The 22,975-nt window shown below is 42.3% G+C and overlaps 1 protein-coding gene across 6 annotated transcripts in view; it reads left to right on the top strand.

Annotated features, from left to right (window-relative positions):
* Positions 1-22,975, top strand: part of aopep (aminopeptidase O (putative)) — a 169,497-nt gene that overhangs the window by 5,921 nt on the left and 140,601 nt on the right. For all 6 annotated transcript variants that reach the window (XM_078396152.1, XM_078396151.1, XM_078396156.1 and 3 more), the window contains 3 exons: positions 1,625-1,788; positions 19,316-19,475; positions 21,384-21,632. In XM_078396152.1, coding sequence (XP_078252278.1) covers positions 1,625-1,788; positions 19,316-19,475; positions 21,384-21,632 — 573 coding nt within the window. The remainder of the gene's footprint in view (positions 1-1,624; positions 1,789-19,315; positions 19,476-21,383; positions 21,633-22,975) is intronic.

The following is a 22,975-nucleotide window of genomic DNA, read 5'->3' as shown; positions in this document are numbered from 1 at the left end:
GGGGGGGAGTGGCAGGAGCCAATTAAGATGCGCCGGACCCCAGGTGGGGGGGAGGTGGTAGAGCCAATCAAATGGCGATCTCAAAATGGCAATCTCAAATGGCAACCCTCCCCAACTGCGCACGCGTGGATCCGGCGGCCATCTTACTGTTGTGACGCAAGATGAACACGTAAGTGTTCATCCAACTGCGCGGGCGCGGACCCGTTGAGTTCCCCTTGTGCCGTTGAATGCAGCTGACGGGCAGGGTAAGTGGAAAAGGGATTTATTAAAAGTTTAAAAACCCAATAACTTTTAAAATATAACACCAATTTGAACAAAACTTCCTCCAGCACACCACAGGCCAACAGTGAGTAAGGTGGGCCTAAAATTTTTGCACTATTGTGTACCGTTTTGGCTGTATTTCAGGTTCAAGCAAATATGCATACGATATATATATATATATATATATATATATATAGATAGATTGTCCTTATGTACTGTAAGATTTTTACTGAATTGTATGAAAAAGTTCACTGTACCTAGGTACATGTGACAATAAAGTACCATTGAATAACTTGTCTGGAAGGTGTTTTTTTCAACAATTCAGTAATCACTATGTACTGCATGCAAGTGCCATCTTTAATTTTGCTCACATGCTGAAATGAGGTTAGAAACCATCAGGTTTTGAGTCAAACGAAGAGTTTTACACGTTGGCCAAGGTTGAAGTCTTGATTTAATCCTTGGTCATTACTAATCTTGTCTATGACAATAGAGGGACAGTGTCATTGGCATTTACTTGCCTGAATAGCACTGTGAATTTAACTCTTGTTTCATCTGCTACCCTTACTTCTTAAACAGAATTCTATTTCGATTCCTGTACTGAGTGTTTCTTCAAACTATTTAATACAACACGATAGACACAAAATGCTGGAGTAACTCAGCGGGTCAGGCAGCATCTCTGGAGAGAAAGAATGGGTGACGTTTTGGGTCGAGACCCTTCTTCAGACTGATTCTGAATCAGACTCTCACTGATTCAGACTCTCACTGCTCCCCCTCTGCGGTTCTTCCCTAATACAACATGATGCCTTCCCTAATACAACATGATGCCTTTCAGGCTTTGCCACCTTCTTGCTCAATTAATTTCTTTGTTGACTGAACCCAATTGTTGGAGAAAGGGGACCATAGACAGAGACCGTTGAACCTAGCTCAAGCTCACCTTGTTGGCTGCCCAACAATCAGCACCTTGGCACATTGACCAGCTTTTCTGCCTCCCTCCCTACTTCTGAACAGTATGTTGGGTCATGGTCTTCCTTGTCTATGGAACAGGGAAAGACACACTATCACCTCTATAGGATTCTCTTTCCCCATCTTTTTCAAAATTATTTTTTGCTTCCCCAACAACCCTGTGGTGTTAAAGTTTTTGATGGTTGCCATGGATTTGGTGGGTAAAGGGGCCTGTTTCTGCGCTGTATGCCTTTGACTCCATGGTACTCACTCCTAACTTGTCTTGCCCCCTCGTCAATCCTCTGGCTGATAGTTGAAATCTTTCAATTATTGCTCCCAGGCCAAAAAAGTGACACGGTGATAAAACAAGTTCTCACGTAAAAGGAGTATATAGTAATAGTTCATTTTTGTTGTGTTTCAGACCGTGTGTATATACAGCAGGATCTCCTATAAACAACAGAGCATTATTTCCATGCCAGGAACCTCCAGTGGCTATGGCAACTTGGCAAGCTTCAATTTGGGCCCCAAACGATTCTGTGGTTCTAATGAGCGGTGAAAATTGTGCTGAACCCCACCAGGATGGAGGTAAAAGGAAATTTAAAAGGATGTTGCATTCCACCATTACATGAGCCATATGTTAAAAATGAATGTCCAAGATATCCTGAAAAGAGAGGGAGAGGAGCCAGAGGCCGTGGTACATATAGGTACCAACAATATAGGTAGGATAAGGGAAGAGGTCCTGAAAGGAGAATTTAGGGGGCTAGGAAGAGAGTTAAAAAATAAGGACTTCCAAAGTGATAATAACATATAACATATAACATATAACAACTACAGCATGGAAACAGGCCTGTCCGGCCCTACCAGTCCACACCGACCATTCTCCCTGACCTAGTCTCATCTACCTGCACTCAGACCATAACCCTCCAATCCCCTCCTATCCATATACCTATCCAATTTACTCTTAAATAATAAAATCGAGCCAGCCTCCACCACTTCCACCGGAAGTCCATTCCATACAGCCACAACCCTCTGAGTAAAGACGTTCCCCCTCATGTTACCCCTAAACCCTTGTCCCTCAATTCTGAAGCTATGTCCCCTTGTTGGAATCTTCCCCACTCTCAAAGGGAAAAGCCTACCCACGTCAACTCTGTCCGTCCCTCTCAAAATTTTAAAAACCTCTATCAAGTCCCCCCTCAACCTTCTACGCTCCAAAGAATAAAGACCCAACCTGTTCAACCTCTCTCTGTAGCCTAAGTGCTGAAACCCAGGCAACATTCTAGTAAATCTCCTCTGTACCCTCTCCATTTTGTCGACATCCTTCCTATAATTTGGCGACCAGAACTGCACACCAAACTCCAGATTCGGCCTCACCAATGCCCTGTACAATTTCAACATTACATCCCAACTTCTATACTCGATGCTCTGATTTATAAAGGCAAGCATACCAAACGCCTTCTTCACCACCCTATCCACATGAGATTCCACCTTCAGGGAACAATGCACAGTTATTCCCAGATCCCTCTGTTCCACTGCATTCCTCAATTCCCTACCATTTACCCTGTACGTCCTATTTTGATTTGTCCTACCAAAATGCAGCACCTCACACTTATCAGCATTAAACTCCATCTGCCATCTTTCAGCCCACCCTTCCAAAAGGCCCAAGTCTCTCTGTAGACTTTGAAAATCTACCTCACTATCAACTACTCCACCTATCTTAGTATCATCTGCATATTTACTAATCCAATTTGCCACACCATCATCCAGATCATTAATGTAAATGACAAACAACAGTGGACCCAACACAGATCCTTGGGGCACTCCACTAGACACTGGCCTCCAACCTGACATACAATTGTCAACCGTTACCCTCTGGTATCTCCCATTCAGCCATTGTTGAATCCATCTTGCAACCTCACTATTAATACCCAACGATTTAACCTTCTTAATCAACCTTCCATGTGGAACCCTGTCAAATGCCTTACTGAAGTCCATATAGACAACATCCACAGCCTTGCCCTTATCAATTTCCCTGGTAACCTCTTCAAAAAATTCAAGAAGATTAGTCAAACATGACCTTCCAGGCACAAATCCATGTTGACTGTTTCTAATCAGGCCTTGATTATCCAAATAATTATATATATTGTCCCTAAATATCTTTTCCATTAATTTTCCCACCACAGACGTCAAACTAATAGGTCTATAATTGCTAGGTTTACTTTTAGAACCTTTTTTAAACAACGGCACAACATGCGCAATGCGCCAATCTTCCGGCACCATCCCTGTTTCTAATGACGTTTGAAATATTTCCGTCATAGCCCCTGCTATTTCTGCACTAACTTCCCTCAATGTCCTAGGGAATATCCTATCAGGACCTGGAGACTTATCCACTTTTATATTCTTCAAAAGTGTCCGTACCTCCTCTTCTTTAATCCTCCTAATTTCCATCACTACTCTACTTGTTTCGCTTACCTCACATAATTCAATATCCTTCTCCTCGGTAAATACCGAAGAAAAGAAATTGTTTAATATCTCCCCCATTTCTTCCGGCTCAGCACATAGCTGTCCACTCTGACTCTCTAATGGACCAATTTTATCCCTCACTATCCTTTTGCTATTGACATATCTGTAGAACCCCTTGGGGTTTACTTTTACATTACTTGCCAAAGCAGCCTCATATCTTTTTTTCGCTTTTCTAATTTCAGATGTGATAATCTCAGGCTTACTGCCTGTGCCACGCGATAGTGAGAATAGGAATGGAGTGAGGTGGAGGATAAATACGTGGCTGAGGGACTGGCGCAGGGAGCTGGGATTCAAGTTTCTGGATCATTGGGACCTCTTCTGGGGGAAGTATGACCTGTACAAAAAGGACGGGTTGCATCTGAACCTGAGGGGAACCAATATCCTGGCGGGGAGATTTGCTAAGGTAATTGCGGAGACTTTAAACTAGTACGGTTGGGGGGAGGGATTCAAACACAGATAGCTAATAGGCAGTGTGTGAGGCAGGAGGCAGAAAAGGGAAACACTCAGACCCAATATGTAGGAGAGAAAGAAGTGAAAAGAAATAAACTGAGAATAAGAAATGATGGGTCCCTTAAATGTGTATATTTTAATGCTAGGAGCATTGTAAGAAAGGTGGATGAGCTTAGAGCCTGGATTGACATCTGGAAGTATGATGTTGTGGCGATCAGTGAAACATGGTTGCAGGAAGGTTGCGATTGGCAATTAAATATTCCAGGATTTCATTGTTTCAGATGTGATAGAATCGGAGGGGCAAGAGGTGGGGGTGTTGCATTGCTTGTCAGGGAGGATATCACAGCAGTGCTTTGGCAGGATAGACTAGAAGGCTCGATTATGGAGGCTGTTTGGGTGGAACTCAGAAATGAGAAAGGCTTATAGGGGTGTATTATAGACCGCCAAATAGGGAACGAGAATTGGAAGAGCAAATATGTAAGGAGATAGCAGATATTAGTAGTAAGTACAGAGTAGTGATTGTGGGTGATTTCAATTTTCCATACATAGACTGGGAATCACATTCTGTTAAAGGGCTGGATGGTTTGGAGTTTGTAAAATGTGTGCAGGATAGTTTTTTGCAGCAATACGTAGAGGTACCTACCAGAGAAGGGGCAGTGTTGGACCTCCTGTTAGGAAATGAGACAGGTCAGGTGACGGAGGTATGTGTTGAGGAGCACTTTGGGTCTAGTGATCACAATGCCATTAGTTTCAATATAACTATGGAGAAGGTCAAATCTGGACCAAGGGTTGAGATTTTGGATTGGAGAAAGGCTAATTTTGAGGAGATGAGAAAGGATTTAAAAGGAGTGAAATGGGACATTTTGTTTTATGAAAAGGATATAATAGAGAAATGGAGGATATTTAAAGGTGAAATTTTGAGAGTACAGAGTCTTTATGTCCCTGTTCGGTGGAAAGGAAAGAATAATAATTTGAAAGAGCCGTGGTTTTCCAGGGAAATTGGACACTTGGTTTGGAAAAAGAGGGAGATATACAATAAATATAAGCGGCAGGGAGTAAATGAGGTTCTTGAGGAATATAAAGAATGTAAAAGGAATCTTAAGAAGGAAATTAGAAAAGCGAAAAAAAGATATGAGGTTGCTTTGGCAAGTAATGTAAAAGTAAACCCCAAGGGGTTCTACAGATATGTCAATAGCAAAAGGATAGCGAGGGATAAAATTGGTCCATTAGAGAGTCAGAGTGGACAGCTATGTGCTGAGCCGGAAGAAATGGGGGAGATATTAAACAATTTATTTTCTTCGGTATTCACCGAGGAGAAGGATATTGAATTATGTGAGGTGAGCGAAACAAGTAGAGTAGTGATGGAAATTATGAGGATCAAAGAAAAGGAGGTACGGACACTCTTGAAAAATATAAAAGTGGATAAGTCTCCAGGTCCTGACAGGATATTCCCTAGGACATTGAGGGACGTTAGTGCAGAAATAGCAGGGGCTATGACGGAAATATTTCAAACGTCATTAGAAACGGGGATGGTGCCGGAAGATTGGCGCATTGCGCATGTTGTGCCTTTGTTTAAAAAAGGTTCTAAAAGTAAACCTAGCAATTATAGACCTGTTAGTTTGATGTCTGTGGTGGGAAAATGAATGGAAAAGATACTTAGGGACAATATATATAATCACATGGATAAACAAGGCCTGATTAGAAACAGTCAACATGGATTTGTGCCTGGAAGGTCATGTTTGACTAATCTTCTTGAATTTTTTGAAGAGGTTACCAGGGAAATTGATAAGGGTAAGGCTGTGGATGTTGTCTATATGGACTTCAGTAAGGCATTTGACAAGGTTCCACATGGAAGGTTGATTAAGAAGGTTAAATCGTTGGGTATTAATAGTGAGGTTGCAAGATGGATTCAACAATGGCTGAATGGGAGATACCAGAGGGTAATGGTTGACAACTGTATGTCAGGTTGGAGGCCAGTGTCTAGTGGAGTACCGTGTTGGGTTCACTGTTGTTTGTCATTTACATTAATGATCTGGATGATGGTGTGGCAAATTGGATTAGTAAGTATGCAGATGATACTAAGATAGGTGGTGTAGTTAATAATGAAGTAGATTTTCAAAGTCTACAGAGAGACTTGGGCCTTTTGGAAGGGTGGGCTGAAAGATGGCAGATGGAGTTTAATGCTGATAAGTGTGAGGTGCTGCATTTTGGTAGGACAAATCAAAATAGGACGTACAGGGTAAATGGTAGGGAATTGAGGAATGCAGTGGAACAGAGGGATCTGGGAATAACTGTGCATTGTTCCCTGAAGGTGGAATCTCATGTGGATAGGGTGGTGAAAAAGGCGTTTGGTATGCTTGCCTTTATAAATCAGAGCATCGAATATAGAAGTTGGGATGTAATGTTAAAATTGTACAGGGCATTGGTGAGGCCGAATCTGGAGTATGGTGTGCAGTTATGGTTGCCAAATTATGGGAAGGATGTCGACAAAATAGAGAGGGTACAGAGGAGATTTACTAGAATGTTGCCTGGGTTTCAGCACTTAAGCTACAGAGAGAGGTTGAACAGGTTGGGTCTTTATTCTTTGGAGCGTAGAAGGTTGAGGAGACTTGATAGAGGTTTGAAAAATTTTAAGAGGGACGGGCAGAGTTGACGTGGGTAGGCTTTTCCCTTTGAGAGTGGGGAAGATTCCAACAAGGGGACATAACTTCAGAATTAAGGGACAAAAGTTTAGGGGTAACATGAGGGGTAACTTCTTTACTCAGAGGGTGGTGGCTGTATGGAATGAGCTTCCGGTGGAAGTGGTGGAGGCAGGCTCGATTTTATTATTTAAGAGTAAATTGGATAGGTATATGGATGGGAGGGGATTGGAGGGTTATGGTCTGAGAGCAGGTAGATGAGACTAGGTCAGAGAAAGTGGTCCGCGTGGACTGGTAGGGCCGAACGGGCCTGTTTCCGTGCTGTAATTGTTATATGGTTATAGAACAAAGAACATTGTGAGTAAAAAGGAAAAAATCCTCATTATTAAACTGGCAACATTAAATGACCTGGACTGGAAATAATTGCACGATTGTGATACCTTTTGCAACTTTGAAGTTCTAACTGCTTAATGATCAATGAAATACCTTTGAAGTGTAGTCAGTGCCGTGGCATAGGAAATGCAGCAGCTGATTTGTGTAGAGTCAGCCTAGTAAAACAGCAATGTGATCGTGGCCAGTAATCTACTTTAAGTGAGTCTAGAGTGTTTAATTGTCACATGTACTGTCAAGAGAACAATTAAGTTCTTATATTGCTGCAACTAGACAAGCTTGTAAAAGTAATAAATTGCAGATAACCTATAATCATTAAAAATACAATCAGTTAATATGTAATATTAGGCAACTGTAAAAGTGCAAAACCAAAGACTGTAGTGCAACCATAGGCACAATCTCAAGGTCAATTTATTGTCACATGTACCAATTAAGGTACAGTGAAATTCGAATTACTAAACAAAGGTAAACAAAACTATTCCATACTAAACAAAAAGCAACAAGACACAACTACATAAAAGTTATCATAAACATCCACCACAGCAGATTCCCCACATTCCTCACTGTGATGGAAGGCAATAAAGTCCAATCTCCTTCCTCTTTATTCTCCCGTGGTCAGGGCAGTTGAACCATCTGCAGTCGGGGGGATCGAAGCTCCTGTAGCCGGTGGTTAAAGCCCCCGTATCGGGGCGGTCGAAACTCCTGCGACTTGGTGTCCCCGATGTAGGTCTCTAACCAGAGACCGCGGGCTCCGCGATGTTAAAGTCCGCCGATACCCAGGGTTGGAGCCCCAAAGACGATCCCCGACAGGGATTGTGAACTCTATGATGAAGTCCCGCGATGAAGCTCCCAGTTGATCTCCAGCAAAGGCCGCCGACTCCTTGATGTTGGGCCGCAGTGCGGACAGAGATACGATACAGAAAAAATCGCATCTCCATCGAGGTAAGAGATTAGAAAAAGTTTCCCCCAACTCACCCCCCCACATAAATCCAAGCTAAAGAACACTAAAAAACAAACATTTAACACATACAAAACAGGCACAAAGAAGGAAAGGACAAACAGACTGTTGGCGAGGTAGTACAGGAGGGAGACGATCATAGTTGCTGTGGTAACTGCTGTGTAGACAGGCTTGTGGATCCTCTGCTTTGCCCTCCTGTAGTCAATGATCAGCTCAATGTCTTGCTATAATAATAATAATAATAATATGCCTTTATTGTCATTGTACACAAGGTACAACGAAATTAGAAATGCTACAACTGATAACAGTGCGACAGTGCAGAGACAATTGCACAGACATACGAACCAACACAACAAATGCCAGTATCATATAAAAACCGATTTAAAATCCTAATAAATAATGAGTGGGTTAAACACTTAAAAATTCTTAAAAGAAAGTTTCTTTTTTGAAAATGATAGTAGCCGAATCATGTGCTTCCGTTCACTGTTCTTATTGCCCAGGGAAAGAAACTGTTCTTGAGTCGATTTGTCCTGGCCCTTAGGCTCCTATAGCGCCTCCCAGAGGGCAGGAGAACAAACAATTCGTGTCCCGGGTGAGTGCTGTCCTTGATTATGACTCTGGCCGATGATTTTCTCTGCTGTCCTGATGACCTTTTGGAGGGCCTTCTGGTCTGCAGCCGAGCAGCCAGCATACCACACAGTGGTGCAGTATGCCAGTATGCTCTCGATGGTGGAGCGGTAGAAGGTCACCAGCAGATTCTCCTTCAGTCTGTTTTTCCGAAGTAATCTTAGGAAATGCAGTCTCTGCTGTGACTTTTTCATTACCGCCTTGGTATTTGCAGTCCAGGTGAGGTCCTGGGAGATGGTGGTCCCTAGGAACTTGAAGGTGGAGACCCTCTCCACTTCCTCCCCATTTATATGGAAGTGGCGGCGCCTAACGGCTGCGGCTCGCTAGCAGTCTGTTCGTCTTTTTTCCTTTTTTTTTTGTTGGGTGTCGGTGTTGGGATGGTTTTTGTATTTTTTTGGTTGTGTATGTGTGGGGGGTGGTGGTGTGGGTGGGGGGGGGGGTGGGGGAAACTTTTCTCTTTTAGGTCTCTTCCTCACGGCGCGGGGTGTGGCTTGGCCGCTGGACTTAACAGTGTGCGGCTCGGCCGTGGGACTTTTCATCGCCCGGTGCGGCTTGGCCGCGGGACTTTACATCGCTGGTGCGGCTCGGCCGCTGGACTTAACAGTGCCCGGTGCAGCTCGGCCGCATAGCCTAACATCGCCCGGTGCGGCTCGGCCGCGGGACTTTACATCACCCGGTGCAGCTCGGCCGCGGGACTTTTCATCACTGGTGCGGCTCGGCCGCGGGACTTAACATCGCCCGGTGCGGCTCGGCCGCGGGGCTTTACATCGCTGGTGCGGCTCGGCCGCGGGACTTTTCATCGCTGGTGCGGCTCGGCCGCGGGACTTAACATCGCCCGGTGTGGCTCGACCACGGGACTTAGCTGCGCAAGGCTTGGTCGCGGGGCCTTCCTTCGCCCGGTTCGGCCGCGAGACGTTTCAGCGCCCGGTGCGGCTCGGCCGCGGGGACTTCCATCCCCTTGCGGGGACTGTGCGGGTCGGTCGGGGACGAGCTGTCTGTCCGTGGGCGTGGGGAAGAGAGTGGAAGTTTTGTTGCCTCCATCACAGTGAGGGGGTGTTTAGAGTCACTGTGATGGACGTTTGTGTTGGGGTTATGTGTCTTGTGTTCTTTTTTTGTATGACTGCTATGTAGTTTCGTTCGGTACCTTGGTACCGAATGACAAATAAAGCTCTGTTATATGGTGGGGTGGAAGCCGCTCTTTGTTTCCTGAAGTCCAGCACTATTTCTTTTGTCTTGCTAGTGTTTAGTGCTAGATTATTTGCCTCGCACCATCCGGACAGAGCACGGGCCTCGTCTCTGAACGCAGACTCATCCCCTCCAGTGATCAGACCGACCACAGTTGTGTCGTCTGCAAATTTGATGATAGAATTGGAGGGGTGGATAGGAGTGCAGTCGTGTGTGTACAGAGCATAGAGGAGGGGGCTCAGCACACAGCCCTGCAGGGAGCCAATGCTAAGCGTAATGGTGGAGGAGCTGTGGGGGCCGATCTTAACAGATTGTGGGAGGTTTGTGAGGAAGTCTCTTATCCAGGCGCAGATGGATGGGGAGAAACCCAGGTTATTGTACAGCTTGTCCACTAGTATGCCTGGGATGATCGTATTGAATGCCGAGCTGTAGTCTATGAAAAGCATTCTTACATAGGTCCCCGGGCGCTCCAGGTGGCTCAGTGCAGTGCAGAGGGCAGTATTGATGGCATCTTCTGTAGATCTGTTTGCTCGATAGGCATTGAGAGAATGGTGGTTCTTGCCACCATTCAATCAGATTTTTAATCTCTCCTGTCCTCTGACTCATTACCCATTATTGGTCCAACAACATTGTTATTGTCATCAAATTTAAAGACTGCTTTGGAGCTGTACATGTCTACAGCGTCATGGTATATGGAGAGAGTAGAAGAGGACACTGAGCACAGATCTTTGAGGTGCTCCTGTGTTGATGGTTACCAAGGAGGAAGTGTTTTTGCCAATTCATGCTGATTGTGCTCTACTGATGAGGAAGTCAAGGATCCAGTTCTGAGTTTGATAAGTTTGAAAGGGATGATGGTGTTGAATACGAAGTTGTAGTCTACATTGGTTGAGTGTAACTTCTCTGCCCTACAGAATAGAATGTATGGAGCCTATGTGTAGTAGAGGGAGAAGATCATTTAAAATATCAAATCAGAAACACTTTTAACCTTTGCATGCATGCTTATAGATGTAGACTAAAAAGCTGTTGGATTCCCATATGAATTTGCTCTGCATTTTTAGTTTAGTTTAGAGACACAGGCCCTTCGGCCCACCGAGTCTGTACTGACCAGCGATCCCGCACACTAACACTATCCTACACGCAACAGGGACAATATATATTTATACCAAGCCAATTAACATACAAACCCGGACGTCTTTGGAGAGTGGGAGGAAACCAAAGATCTTGTAGAAAACCCACACGGTCGCGGGAAGAATGTACAAACTCCATACAGACAAGCACCCGTAGTCAGGATCGAACCCGGATCTCTGGCACTGTAAGGCAGTAGTTCTACCGCTATGCCACCGTGCTGCTCATTTGACAAATAAATTATTGTATTCCATGTAGTATGATATGCAAGAAACCTATATATCAAAATAGTTGAAATGATTACAATATTAACAGCTTGCACATGCATTAGAAATTTTACCATATAAAGAAGAGTCCAGAGGGGTTTTGGGAATCGAGGGGTTAGGAAGGAGATATTTGGGATAATGAGAAATTTTGTGCTAAAGAAGAGAAGCTTGAAGAAGTGGTATAGTTTAGAAGTATAGTTGAAGAAGTGGTATAGTATAGTATCTTGGGTCCAAGTGCCTAAGACTCGTATCCAAAAGTAAAATTGGGATGGTAAATACTGAAGAGACTGGAGCCGAGATGGAAAAGGGATATGTTGCTCCAGATGAAGTTAGAGATCAATGAGATTTAGCCGAATTCTGAATTTGTGATTTTGGGGGATCCAAAGCAGATTTAATTTGAGACTGGACTCTGTCATGGAAATCTGCTAAAAATCAGTTTGCTGAAGTGCCTGCCACTATTGGAAAACAAAAACCACTTTATCTCTGAGATGTGTGTTACTGGTTTGAAATTTATTGTTGCTCTGGAGCAGAGTGTAGGAAGTGTGTTTACGGGGTAATTTGGCCGTGGCGAGGTAGTTTCTATGGAGAATAACTTTTAGTGCACATCAATCCAAGCTACTTTTGCTTATTGCCTAGGGACATGAAACATCTGTTTTTTTGTGTATGAATATGTTGTGCATCTATATGTGTAAGCTGTACACAGATGCATGGTGAGTATGAGCCTTCAACTCTGAAGTTTGGATGATGCCCAAAAAACAGTTGAGATTCAATCAAAATGTTCTGATGTTTCATGACCCCTTTAGTTAAATGGCAGTCTTACTACATGTGGCTAACCATTCATACTTTTAATGTTAGGAATGAACTCCCACATCATATGTTGTATTAAATAGATTATTAAAAATTGATATTTAATGAAAATCTGGCATCTCAGTCTTGAAATTTCTGGTTTGTGAATGTGACTGTTTTGTGAATTGTGGCCTTGTAATTTAAAAAATAAAATTGCTTCAGACTTGAGCATAGCATAAAGTGGGGAGTAACTCGATGGGTCGGGAGGGAATAGATAGATGATAATTTGAGTCAGGGCAATTTTTTAGACTTTCAGTTTGTAAAAATTGTTGTTCACCACAGTCTGTTTATCACCTTACTGAAATTTACAAACAGAAATGTCCTGCTAGATCCATTATATCTGCGTGCTCTTTCCTCACCAAACTCATCATCTCATCCAATTTACTGTTCGCCATTTAATATTATGCTGATAATAGTCTCCCTCGTTGGCGCACTAATATATGATTATTAACCTCACACTGTTCCCTTGGTTTGGGAGTATTGACTGTGCTGCAGAATAACTTGTAAACATGATGACTGCAGTCATTTTTTAGTGGATTTTAAAAAATTCTGCCCTGCCTCGTTTTTTTTCATGAAATTCAACGGCGTGATTTCTCTGATGTACACATGGAGTATTTCAAACTGAAAGCATGATATTAAAAAATAAAATTAAAGTTAACTGTATTTGTTGCATTCAGTATCCTTAAGTTTGCTCTTTTTTTTCCCCCACTACCACTTTTAACCTTGTGTTTCCTTCCAATCAAGTCCCCATTCATTAATGTGTAAGAAGGAACTGCAGATGCTGGTTTAAACCGAAGATAAACACAAAAAGCTGGAGTAACTCGAGCGGGACGGGTAGCATCTCTGGAGAGAAAGAATGGGTGACGTTTCTGAAGAAGGGTCTCGACCCGAAGTGTCATCCATTCTTTCTCTCCAGAGATGCTGCCTGCCCCGCTGAGTTACTCCAGCATTTTGTGTCTATCACCATTCTTTAATCATGTTCTCTTGCTCTTTTTTAATTGGATTGACCCTATACAGTGAGGCTGGCGTGCTTTATGACAGTTGGTCTTTCTTTGAATCACTCCTGCTGAAAAATAGTTAATACGTTCTGGAAAACTTTTTATTTCAAAACATTTATGAAGAATATGAATTGGATTTTGTGATATTATTTGAGAAAGCCTTTCTCAAATAAAGTGCTGTACCTGAGACAGTTAAAGAAGACATGAGCCCATGGTATTAGAGAGACGATACTAGCATGGATAGCAGGTTGGCTGGATGGCAGAAGGCAAAGAGTGGCAACAAAGGGGGCTTTTACTGGTTGGCTGCCAGTGACTAGCGGTGTTCCAATAGTCAATAGACAATAGGTGTAGGAGGAGGCCATATGGCCCTTCGAGCCAGCACCGCCATTCAATGTGATCATGGCTGATCATTCTCAATCAGTACCCCGTTCCTGCCTTCTCCCCATACCCCCTGACTCTGCTATCCTTAAGAGTTCTATCTAGCTCTTTCTTGAATGCATTCAGAGAATTAGCCTCAACTGCCTTCTGAGGCAGAGGTGGGTGGGTGCTTGGGCCGCTACTCTTCACGTTGTATGCTAATGATTTGGAGATTAAAGGCTTTGTGGCCAAGTTTGCAGATGGTACGAAGATAGGTGGAGGGCCAGGTAGTGTTGAGAAAGCAGGGATTCTGCAGAAGGACTTGGACAGGTTGGGAGAATGCGCAAAGAAGTGGCAGATAGAATACAGCATATTAATGTGTGGAGTCGTGCATTTTGGTAGCAGGAATAAAGATGTAGACTATTTTCTAAATGGGGAGAGGATTCAGAAAATCTGAGGTGCCAAGGGACTTGGGAGTCCTGGTGCAGGATTCCCAAAAGATTAATTTGCGAGTTGAATCTGTAGTAAGGAAGGCAAATGCAATGTTAGCATTCATTTCAAGAGGAATAAAAGCCTGGATAGAGTGGATGCCGAGCAGATGTTTCCACCAGTGGGAGAGTCTAGGAAAACAGTGCATAGCCTCAGAATAAAAGGACGTACCTTTAGAAAGGAGACGGAGGGATTTCTTTAGTCAGAAGGTGATGAATCTGTGGAATCTGTTGCCACAAACAGCTGTGGAGGCCGTTATTGGGATTTCTAAGGTGGAGATTGATATATTTTTTTATTAGAAAGGATGTCAAGGGTTCACCACATTGAGAAGGTGGAAAGTGTGGTTAAGGGGGAAGGATAGTTTAGCCATGATTGAATGATGGAGTGGACCCAATGGTCTAATTCTGCTCCTCTGACTTATGAACATATGAAAGCCTTAAAATTAAATTGGGCACGGTAGCGCAGCAGTAGAGTTGCTGCTTTACAGCGAATGCAGCGCCGGAGACTCAGGTTCGATCCTGACTACGGGTGCTGCACTGTAAGGAGTTTGTACGTTCTCCCCGTGACCTGCGTGGGTTTTCTCCGAGATCTTAGGTTTCCTCCCACACTCCAAAGACGTACAGGTTTGTAGGTTAATTGGCTGGGTAAATGTTAAAAATAAATAAAAAATTGTCCCTAGTGGGTGTAGGATAGTGTTAATGTACGGGGATCGCTGGGCGGCACGGACTTGGTGGGCCGAAAAGGCCTGTTTCCGGCTGTATATATATGATATGATATGATATGATATGATAATAATTCTCAAAATGAAACTACTTTAGTGGTAATAAGTAATGATTTGAATGCTTTTTAGGTAGGGTTCATGTGATCCCCAGATTCAATAAATGCCCTAAGCCAGGAAATGGAATGTGAAAAACATTGATCCACATTTACTGGAAAAATTAAAAGCAATTTCTCCTATATTATTTTGGGGCTCTTTTAATGTTCTGTATAGAAGCCCCTTCAGCAAGAAGTCATAATAAGTAGAAGAAATTGAATTTCCTCTGCTGTATGTTATCGTGTCAAAAGCCTCATAGTTGTTAACACTGCAGCAGTTAAGCTTGCAAATTGAGACTGTTTTGCTGTCAGAATTTCTTGCACAATAAGTTCTTGTGTGGGAAATATTGCCAACCATGAGTCAAGTCAAGAGTGCAGTGATATTTGATCTCTTTGAAGTATACAAAATTCTTGCAGTATTTGACAGGGTAGTTGAAGAGTTGATATTTCCCTTGGCTAAGGTGTCTGGAATCAAGCAGGGATCACTGCCTCAAACAAAGAGATTGCCTTTCAGGACTGAGCTGAGAAGAAATTTGTTCATCCAAAGAAATGTGAACTTTTTGAAATTCTCTTCTGAAGAGCGCTGAGTAACTCAGTAAATTCATGGCTAAGATTAATAGTTCTTTTATGCATTGAATCAAAGAATATTAGATTAGTACAGCAAAGTGGCACTGAGGTTAAATAATTATCCACCACCTTATTTTTATTGGTGGAGCATGTGGTTGAATGGTCTCATTTAGTTTATTGTCACATGTACCGAGGTACAATGAAAAGCTATTGTTGCGAGCTAACCAGTCAGCGGAAAGACAATACGTGATTACTATCGAGCCATCCATAGTGTACAAATACATGATAAAGGCAAAAATGTGAATAGCATTTAGTGCAAGATAAAGTCCAGCAACATCTGATCAAATATAGTCCAAGGGTCTCCGATGAGGTAAGATAGCAGTTCAGGATTGGCTCTCTAGGTTGGATGGTTTGGTTGCCTGATAACAACTGGGAAGAAACTGTCCCTGAATCTGGATTTGTGCATTTTCACACTTCTATACCACTTGCCTGATGGAAGAGGGGAGAAGAGGGAGTGGCCGGGGTTTTTGTCCTGCCTCTCATGTGAGCCACTACAGCCAATGTTGTGTTTGTCACTCCAGTTGGTTTGAGAATAGGCAGATATTTTCTTATTGGGAAAACTCGATTTCTGCAAGGCTTGTGCCATTGAATGGTTCAATGGAAGGAGATGAGCTTCTTTGGTACTTAGTAACGTAGAAAAATAGGAGCAGGTGTAGGCCATTCGGTCCTTCGAGCCAGCACTGCCATTTAATATGATCATGGCTGATCATCTAAAATTAGTACCCTGTTCCTGCTTTTTTCCCTATATCCCTTGATTCCTTTAGCCCTAAGAGCTAAATCTAACTCTCTCTTGAAAACATCCAGTGAATTAGCCTCCACTGCCTTCTGTGGCAGAGAATTCCACAGATTCACAACTCTCTGGTGAAGAAGTTTTTCCTCATCTCAGTCCTAAATGGCCTATCCCATATTCTTAAACTGTGATCCCTGGTTCTGGACTCCACCAACATCGGGAGCATTGTTTCTGCAACTAGCCTGTCCAATCCTTCAAGAATTTTATATGTTTCTATGAGATCCCCTCTCATCCTTCTAAATTCCAGTGAATACAAGCCGAGTCGACCCATTCTTTCATCATATGTCAGTCCCGCCATCCCGGGAATTAACCTGGTGAACCTACGCTGCACTCTCTTAATAGCAATAATGTCCTTCCTCAAATGAGGAGACCAAAACTGCATACAATACTCCAGGTGCAGTCTCACTAGGGCCCTGTACAACTGCAGTAGGTTTCTTGGGATTTTAATAAATTGTCTCGTAATGCCTCACCTTGCAACAAGAAGAATTAATTAGAACCTATTCCCAAATGTGAAGGCATTTTGCATATGACCACAAGGTAACATTATATGTACTTTTAATAAAGGTAGTACTAATGGTACTAAAGGTAATACTAAAGGTTATTAATTCATTGAGTTTTGTTTATTTTAATAATTATTTATCTATGAATGTTGCACTTACAGGCTTGTTATGCTGCTGCAAGTATGAATTTAATTGTCAATTTATCGGTACATATATGACAGTTAAACTCTCTTGAATCTCTTGTCTCTTGAGAATATGGATATTGCATTATGAAAAATTAGTGATTTGTGTCTGAGTCAAACTAATCTTGTTTGCATTTTCTAAAAATATATATTTTGCACATTATAGGATGCATAGCAGGGTACAGGGAAATGTGCTCTTTTGAGTGATCCTTTTAGTTTAGTTTAGAGATAAAGCGCAGAACCAGGCCCTACAGTCCACTGAGTCCAAACCGACGAGTGATCCCCACACGTTGACACATTAGCACAGTGGCGCAGCAGGTAGATTTGCTGCCTTACAGCACCAGATACCCGGGTTTGATCCTGACTACGGGTGCTGTCTGTACGAAGTTTGTATGTTCTCCCCATGATCTGCGTGGGTTTTCTCTCAGATCTTCGGTTACCTCCCACACTCCCCAAGACGTACAGGTTTGTAAGTTAACTGGCTTGGTATCAATGTAAATTGTCCCTAGTGTGTGTCGGATAGTGTTAATGTGTGGGGATCTCTTCGGTGGGCCGAAGGGCCTGCTTCCGCGCTGTATTTCTGAAACTAAAACTAAAACACACACAAGGGATAATTTACATTTATAAAAGCCAATTAACCTATAAACCTGTACGTCTTTGGAGTGTAGGAGGAAACTACATATCTAAGCGAAAAAACACACGGTCACGGGGAGAACGTACAAGCTCCATACAGACAGCACCCGTAGTCGGGATCGAACCTGGGTCTCTGGCGCCGTTAGCGCTGTAAGGCAGCAACTCCACCCCTGCGCCGCCATGCATTGCCATTTTGCACAACAAACTACTACACGTTCTTGGCCCATAATAGAGAGATTGGTGAGACCGTGTGCAGGCTAGGTGACCGCTTTGCTGAGCACCTGTGCTCTGTCCACGATGGCCATCTGGAGCTCCCAGCTGAAAGTTATTTTGATTTTTCTTTCCCATTCCCACACGTCAGCCTCCTTCTCTGCCAGAGTGAGCTCAAATGCAAACTCGCAGAATAACATCTCATCTTCCACCAGAGTAGCATACAACCCAACAGCATTAATATTGTATTCTTCAATTTCAAATAACCTGCTACCTTTCCGTTCCTTTTGCTGTTCTACCCAGGTCCTCTCTCACACAACTTTGTTAACTTTTTTTTGCCTTGCCCCACCTACTCCATCTGCCATCATCCGCACACACTTCATGCTACATCCCCTATTCCCTCCTCCCACTCTTCCCATCTGCCCACCATCCCTCCCTAATTCGGTTCCACTCTTCACCATCTTTTCTTATGTCATTCCATAATCTGCAGCCGCTTGATGCCTCCATCCTCCCCTTGCCCTCTGCCATTTTCTCCCACCCTTCACCTAACTACATTTGCTAATCAACCACTCCTCACCTGGACCCACCTAACCCTTGTCCCACCCTCTCCCTCACCTCTCTGTACTGGCTATAGCCCCCCTACTTTGTCTAGATGAAAGGTTTTAACCTGAAACGTCGATTATCCATTTCTCTCCACCCACTGAGTTCTTGCAGCTGCTTACATTTTCCAGCAGCTGTTGTCTCTGTGTCTCTGAGGACCAATCATTCTTTAATTTTCTCATATTAAATTTCATGCACAAATTGAAGGAATGGAGTGCAAAGAATTGCATATGCATGGATCACAAGAGTATAAAATATTACAAACTGCATTCCTTGTTGGGTTAAATAGAGACTTGAGCATTACACCTAATAATGTCAAAGCATTAGTTAATCAACTGGGGCATTTTTGCAATGGGCCAGCTGTAAGCTACAACAGCATTTGCCCCTTGACATTAATATAAGATTATTATTGGTGCTTAGCAGAAAAAGTTGAATTCCATTGGAATTGAAAAGAGTTGACCTCAATGATATTTGTCGATGCAGTATATTTTTGACAAATTATAGTGAGATAGTAAAAACAGAAATTGGAAGTTTGTAAATGTTATGTATTTATCATATCATATCATATATATACAGCCGGAAACAGGCCTTTTCGGCCCACCAAGTCCGTGCCGCCCAGCGATCCCCGTACATTAACACTATCCTACACCCACTAGGGACAATTTTTACATTTACCCAGCCAATTAACCTACATACCTGTACGTCTTTGGAGTGTGGGAGGAAACCGAAGATCTCGGAGAAAACTCACGGGGAGAACGTACAAACTCCTTACAGTGCAGCACCCGTAGTCAGGATCGAACCTGAGTCTCCGGCGCTGCATTCGCTGTAAAGCAGCAACTCTACAGCTGCGCTACCGTGCCGCCCGTACATTTGTAAATGTAAACATAAATCATTTCTTTCATTCCAGCTCTTTCAAAATGGTTTTATTACGTAACCATGTGTATGCCAGCATCTACTTTCACCCTTGCTGTTGGATACTGGTTTGAAGTTAAACATGAATTTGTCTTTGAATCCCAGTCGCAAAGTCCTTCATCCTCATTTTCAAGTTTTGTAAAAGAAAACTGCAGGTTGGTATTTAGTTTCCTACATTGAAATTACGTTCATGTCTCTGTGATGGAAAGATATAACCATATAACCATATAACAATTACAGCACGGAAACAGGCCCGTTCGGCCCTACCAGTCCACGCCGACCACTTTCTCTGACCTAGTCTCATCTACCTGCTCTCAGACCATAACCCTCCAATCCTCTCCTATCCATATACCTATCCAATTTACTCTTAAATAATAAAATCGAGCCTGCCTCCACCACTTCCACCGGAAGCTCATTCCACTCAGCCACCACCCTCTGAGTAAAGAAGTTACTCCTCATGTTACCCCTAAACTTTTATCCCTTAATTCTGAAGTTATGTCCCCTTGTTGGAATCTTCCCCACTCTCAAAGGGAAAAGCCTACCCACGTCAACTCTGTCCGTCCCTCTTAAAATGTAAAAAACCTCTATCAAGTCCCCCCTCAACCTTCTACGCTCTAAAGAATAAAGACCCAACCTGTTCAACCTCTCTCTGTAGCTTAAGTGCTGAAACCCAGGCAACATTCTAGTAAATCTCCTCTGTACCCTCTCCATTTTGTCGACATCCTTCCTATAATTTGGCGACCAGAACTGCACACCATACTCCAGATTCGGCCTCACCAATGCCCTGTACAATTTCAACATTACATCCCAACTTCTATATTTGATGCTCTGATTTATAAAGGCAAGCATACCAAACGCCTTCTTCACCACCCTATCCACATGAGATTCCACCTTCAGGGAACAATGCACAGTTATTCCCAGATTCCCAGATGTGCTACTTTCTTTATTAATGAGTTATTGGTTAGATATCAACTTGGGTATTTTGATATATTATGGGGGGAATTAATTGAAAAATTATAATATAACTGAGCATGTCAGTAATTTACACTTTAAAAAAATAAATGTTAAAACTTTTAAATTTTTAGGGCAATGTAGGAATTTAAAAGAAAATGTGCCATGGTATTAGATAAACATCCTAATTTCCATTGCTATTCTGCATGTCTTGCCTGGTATATAATCAGGTCTCTGAACATGGTACCTCACATTTCTGCTTTAATCCCTCTCGCTATTTTCTATTTGGGCCCTTTTCATTTTGGATTCTGGTTTGAATTGAGTGACTTGATGGCCATTCCAGAGAGCAGTTAAAAATCAACCACACAACTTGGACAAGTGTCATGTAAGATGCAGGATTACAATGCAAGATGTCTTTCCCTGAAAGACGTAACAGAACCAATTAAATTTTTACATCAGTCCAGTAATTTCATGAACATTATTGTTGCTTGCTTTTCATTCCAAACTGATTTACTTTAAATTTTCCCATTGTCATGATGGGTTTAGAACTCCCATTGCCAGTTTAATACTCCAGATCTATGGGTACAAGAAAAGCAGTGTATGCGACTGTAATCCATTTCAATGTTTCAATAGGTGTACTCTTTCTCTTTCCATTTTTATCCATTTGGTGCTGGGTGACATCCAGAGGCATGCCGTGTGTTTCCATGTTTTTTCCAGTTGCTTGTCCACTCTCCTTATCTGCATAATTAACAACCTAATGTTATACAGTCTTTCCAACATTGGAATTTTCTTCACTGGTCTCTTATGTTATGGCCTGCCTTTGGCCTCATCGCGAACTCTGTATCCTACCACTGGTTCCCATTCCCTCCCTTGGAGATTGTTTCGGATGCAGTGGTGTGCACGGAGGTATTGTGTTCTGCTTGATCTGCAGCTGACCTAAAATCGCATACCTTACTTTACTGACTTACAAAGACTCCTTTTTTGAGTAATGTGACAGTCTCGTGATTGATCATTTGGCTCTTATAAATCATTTATTAATATTATTCGGTGGCAATATTATTGCTATATTAAATTTATTTCATCCTATCATTTTGCATCTTTTTTACTTCTAGTGTCTCCACGACAGCCTGTGGTCATTCAACCTATCCTTGCCGTTTGCGAAATCCTGCTGGCCGAAATCAGGATTGTATTCCTTACCGAGTCTTTGCTCCTGATTGTCTGAGATTAAGTAGTCAAGAGTTTCTGCTTCCTCTGTTAGCTCGGTGCCTTTCTGCGGCACATTGTATTCTGGGCACTCACCCTTTCGGCAGAGTTGATGTGTTGATCATTCCTGCTAGTTTCTCGAGTCTGGGAATGGCCAGGTAAGTTTATTGCATTCATAAACCATATTTATGTCATAGCTCTTTGCCTATTATTTTTGCCTTTATAAAATTCAATTTAAATTATTTGTTTTCTGAATGCCATCTCCAAAGCAAATTTCAGCTCACATTTGGTAGGTTTTATTTTAAAATTAAAGGTCTTCTAAAATTAGGTTGTTGGATAACGATTCAATAAGGTTTGTCAAATATTGTTATTAATTCTGCTTTGCAGAAGTCCTTATGACAGTATCTCTGAAAGTGTTTACAAAAAGGTGTTGAGTTCTGGCAGTAGTTACACATGAAATAAACCTGGTCCTGAAAAGACTGTCCATTCAGTTTCAATGTTTACCTGTACGAAAGCAGAATAACTAGATTTGGAATAATATAGTCACTTGGATAGGGGATTGATTGACGTGTAGAAAATAGAAGAGATAAATGGAGCACTGTTACTAATGGATTTCCATGGGGATCAGGATGGAATCTGTTAGTTACCAATAATGTTGAATGGATGAACGGACTATGCAACTGTACAGATTGTTGATAATACAAATCAGGGTTAAAGTAACCATTGAGAAGAATCTGAGTTTGCAATGGGATGTATTTGGGTTACGATTTTGGTTTATTATCATCACGTGCAGTGTGACAGTGAAAAGCTTTAGTTTGTGTGCTATCAAATCAGATAATGCCATACATGAATACAATCAAGCCAAACATAAGTGCAAAGGATGGACCGAACAGAAACATACCAGAGTGCAGAATATAGTCCTCAGCATTGCAGTGTAACAGTTCCAGTGGAAAAAGTCCAAAGTCCGCAATGACATAGGCTGAAGAATCAGGGTTGTCCACTAGTTTATGGAAGGACCATTCAGAAGTCTGATAGCAGAGGGAAAGAAGCTGTTCTTGAGTCTGGTGATATGTGCTTTCGAGTTTCTATCTTCTGCCTGACAGGAGCAGGGAGAAGGAGGAATGACGGGGGTGGGGGAAGACCCTTGATTAGGTTGGCTGATTTCCCGCGGCAACGTGAGGGTAGATGGAGTCCATGGTGGGGAGTCTGGTCTGTGTGATGGACTGGGATACATCCAACTGTCTTTATTGAAAGAATAACTATGCAGTGAAAGAAACCACAGTTATTTGTATTATATTCATTCCCATAAATTATTTACTTGCTGCTCATTTTTTTTTTTTTTTTTTTAATTTTTGAAAAGCATATGTACAAATAGAAATAAAAGACACATTTGTTACAGAGTTCTAACATAGCTTCAATTTTTAAATTTTTAAAGAGAGAAAATAAAAAATAAAGAAGAAAGGAAAAAACAAAACAAAAAAATAACTATAAACTATTGGGA

Source organism: Rhinoraja longicauda, chromosome 3 (genome assembly GCF_053455715.1).
Source record: "Rhinoraja longicauda isolate Sanriku21f chromosome 3, sRhiLon1.1, whole genome shotgun sequence".
NCBI classification, from domain to species: Eukaryota; Metazoa; Chordata; class Chondrichthyes; order Rajiformes; family Arhynchobatidae; genus Rhinoraja; species Rhinoraja longicauda.
This window is presented reverse-complemented; position numbering and strand designations above follow the sequence as displayed.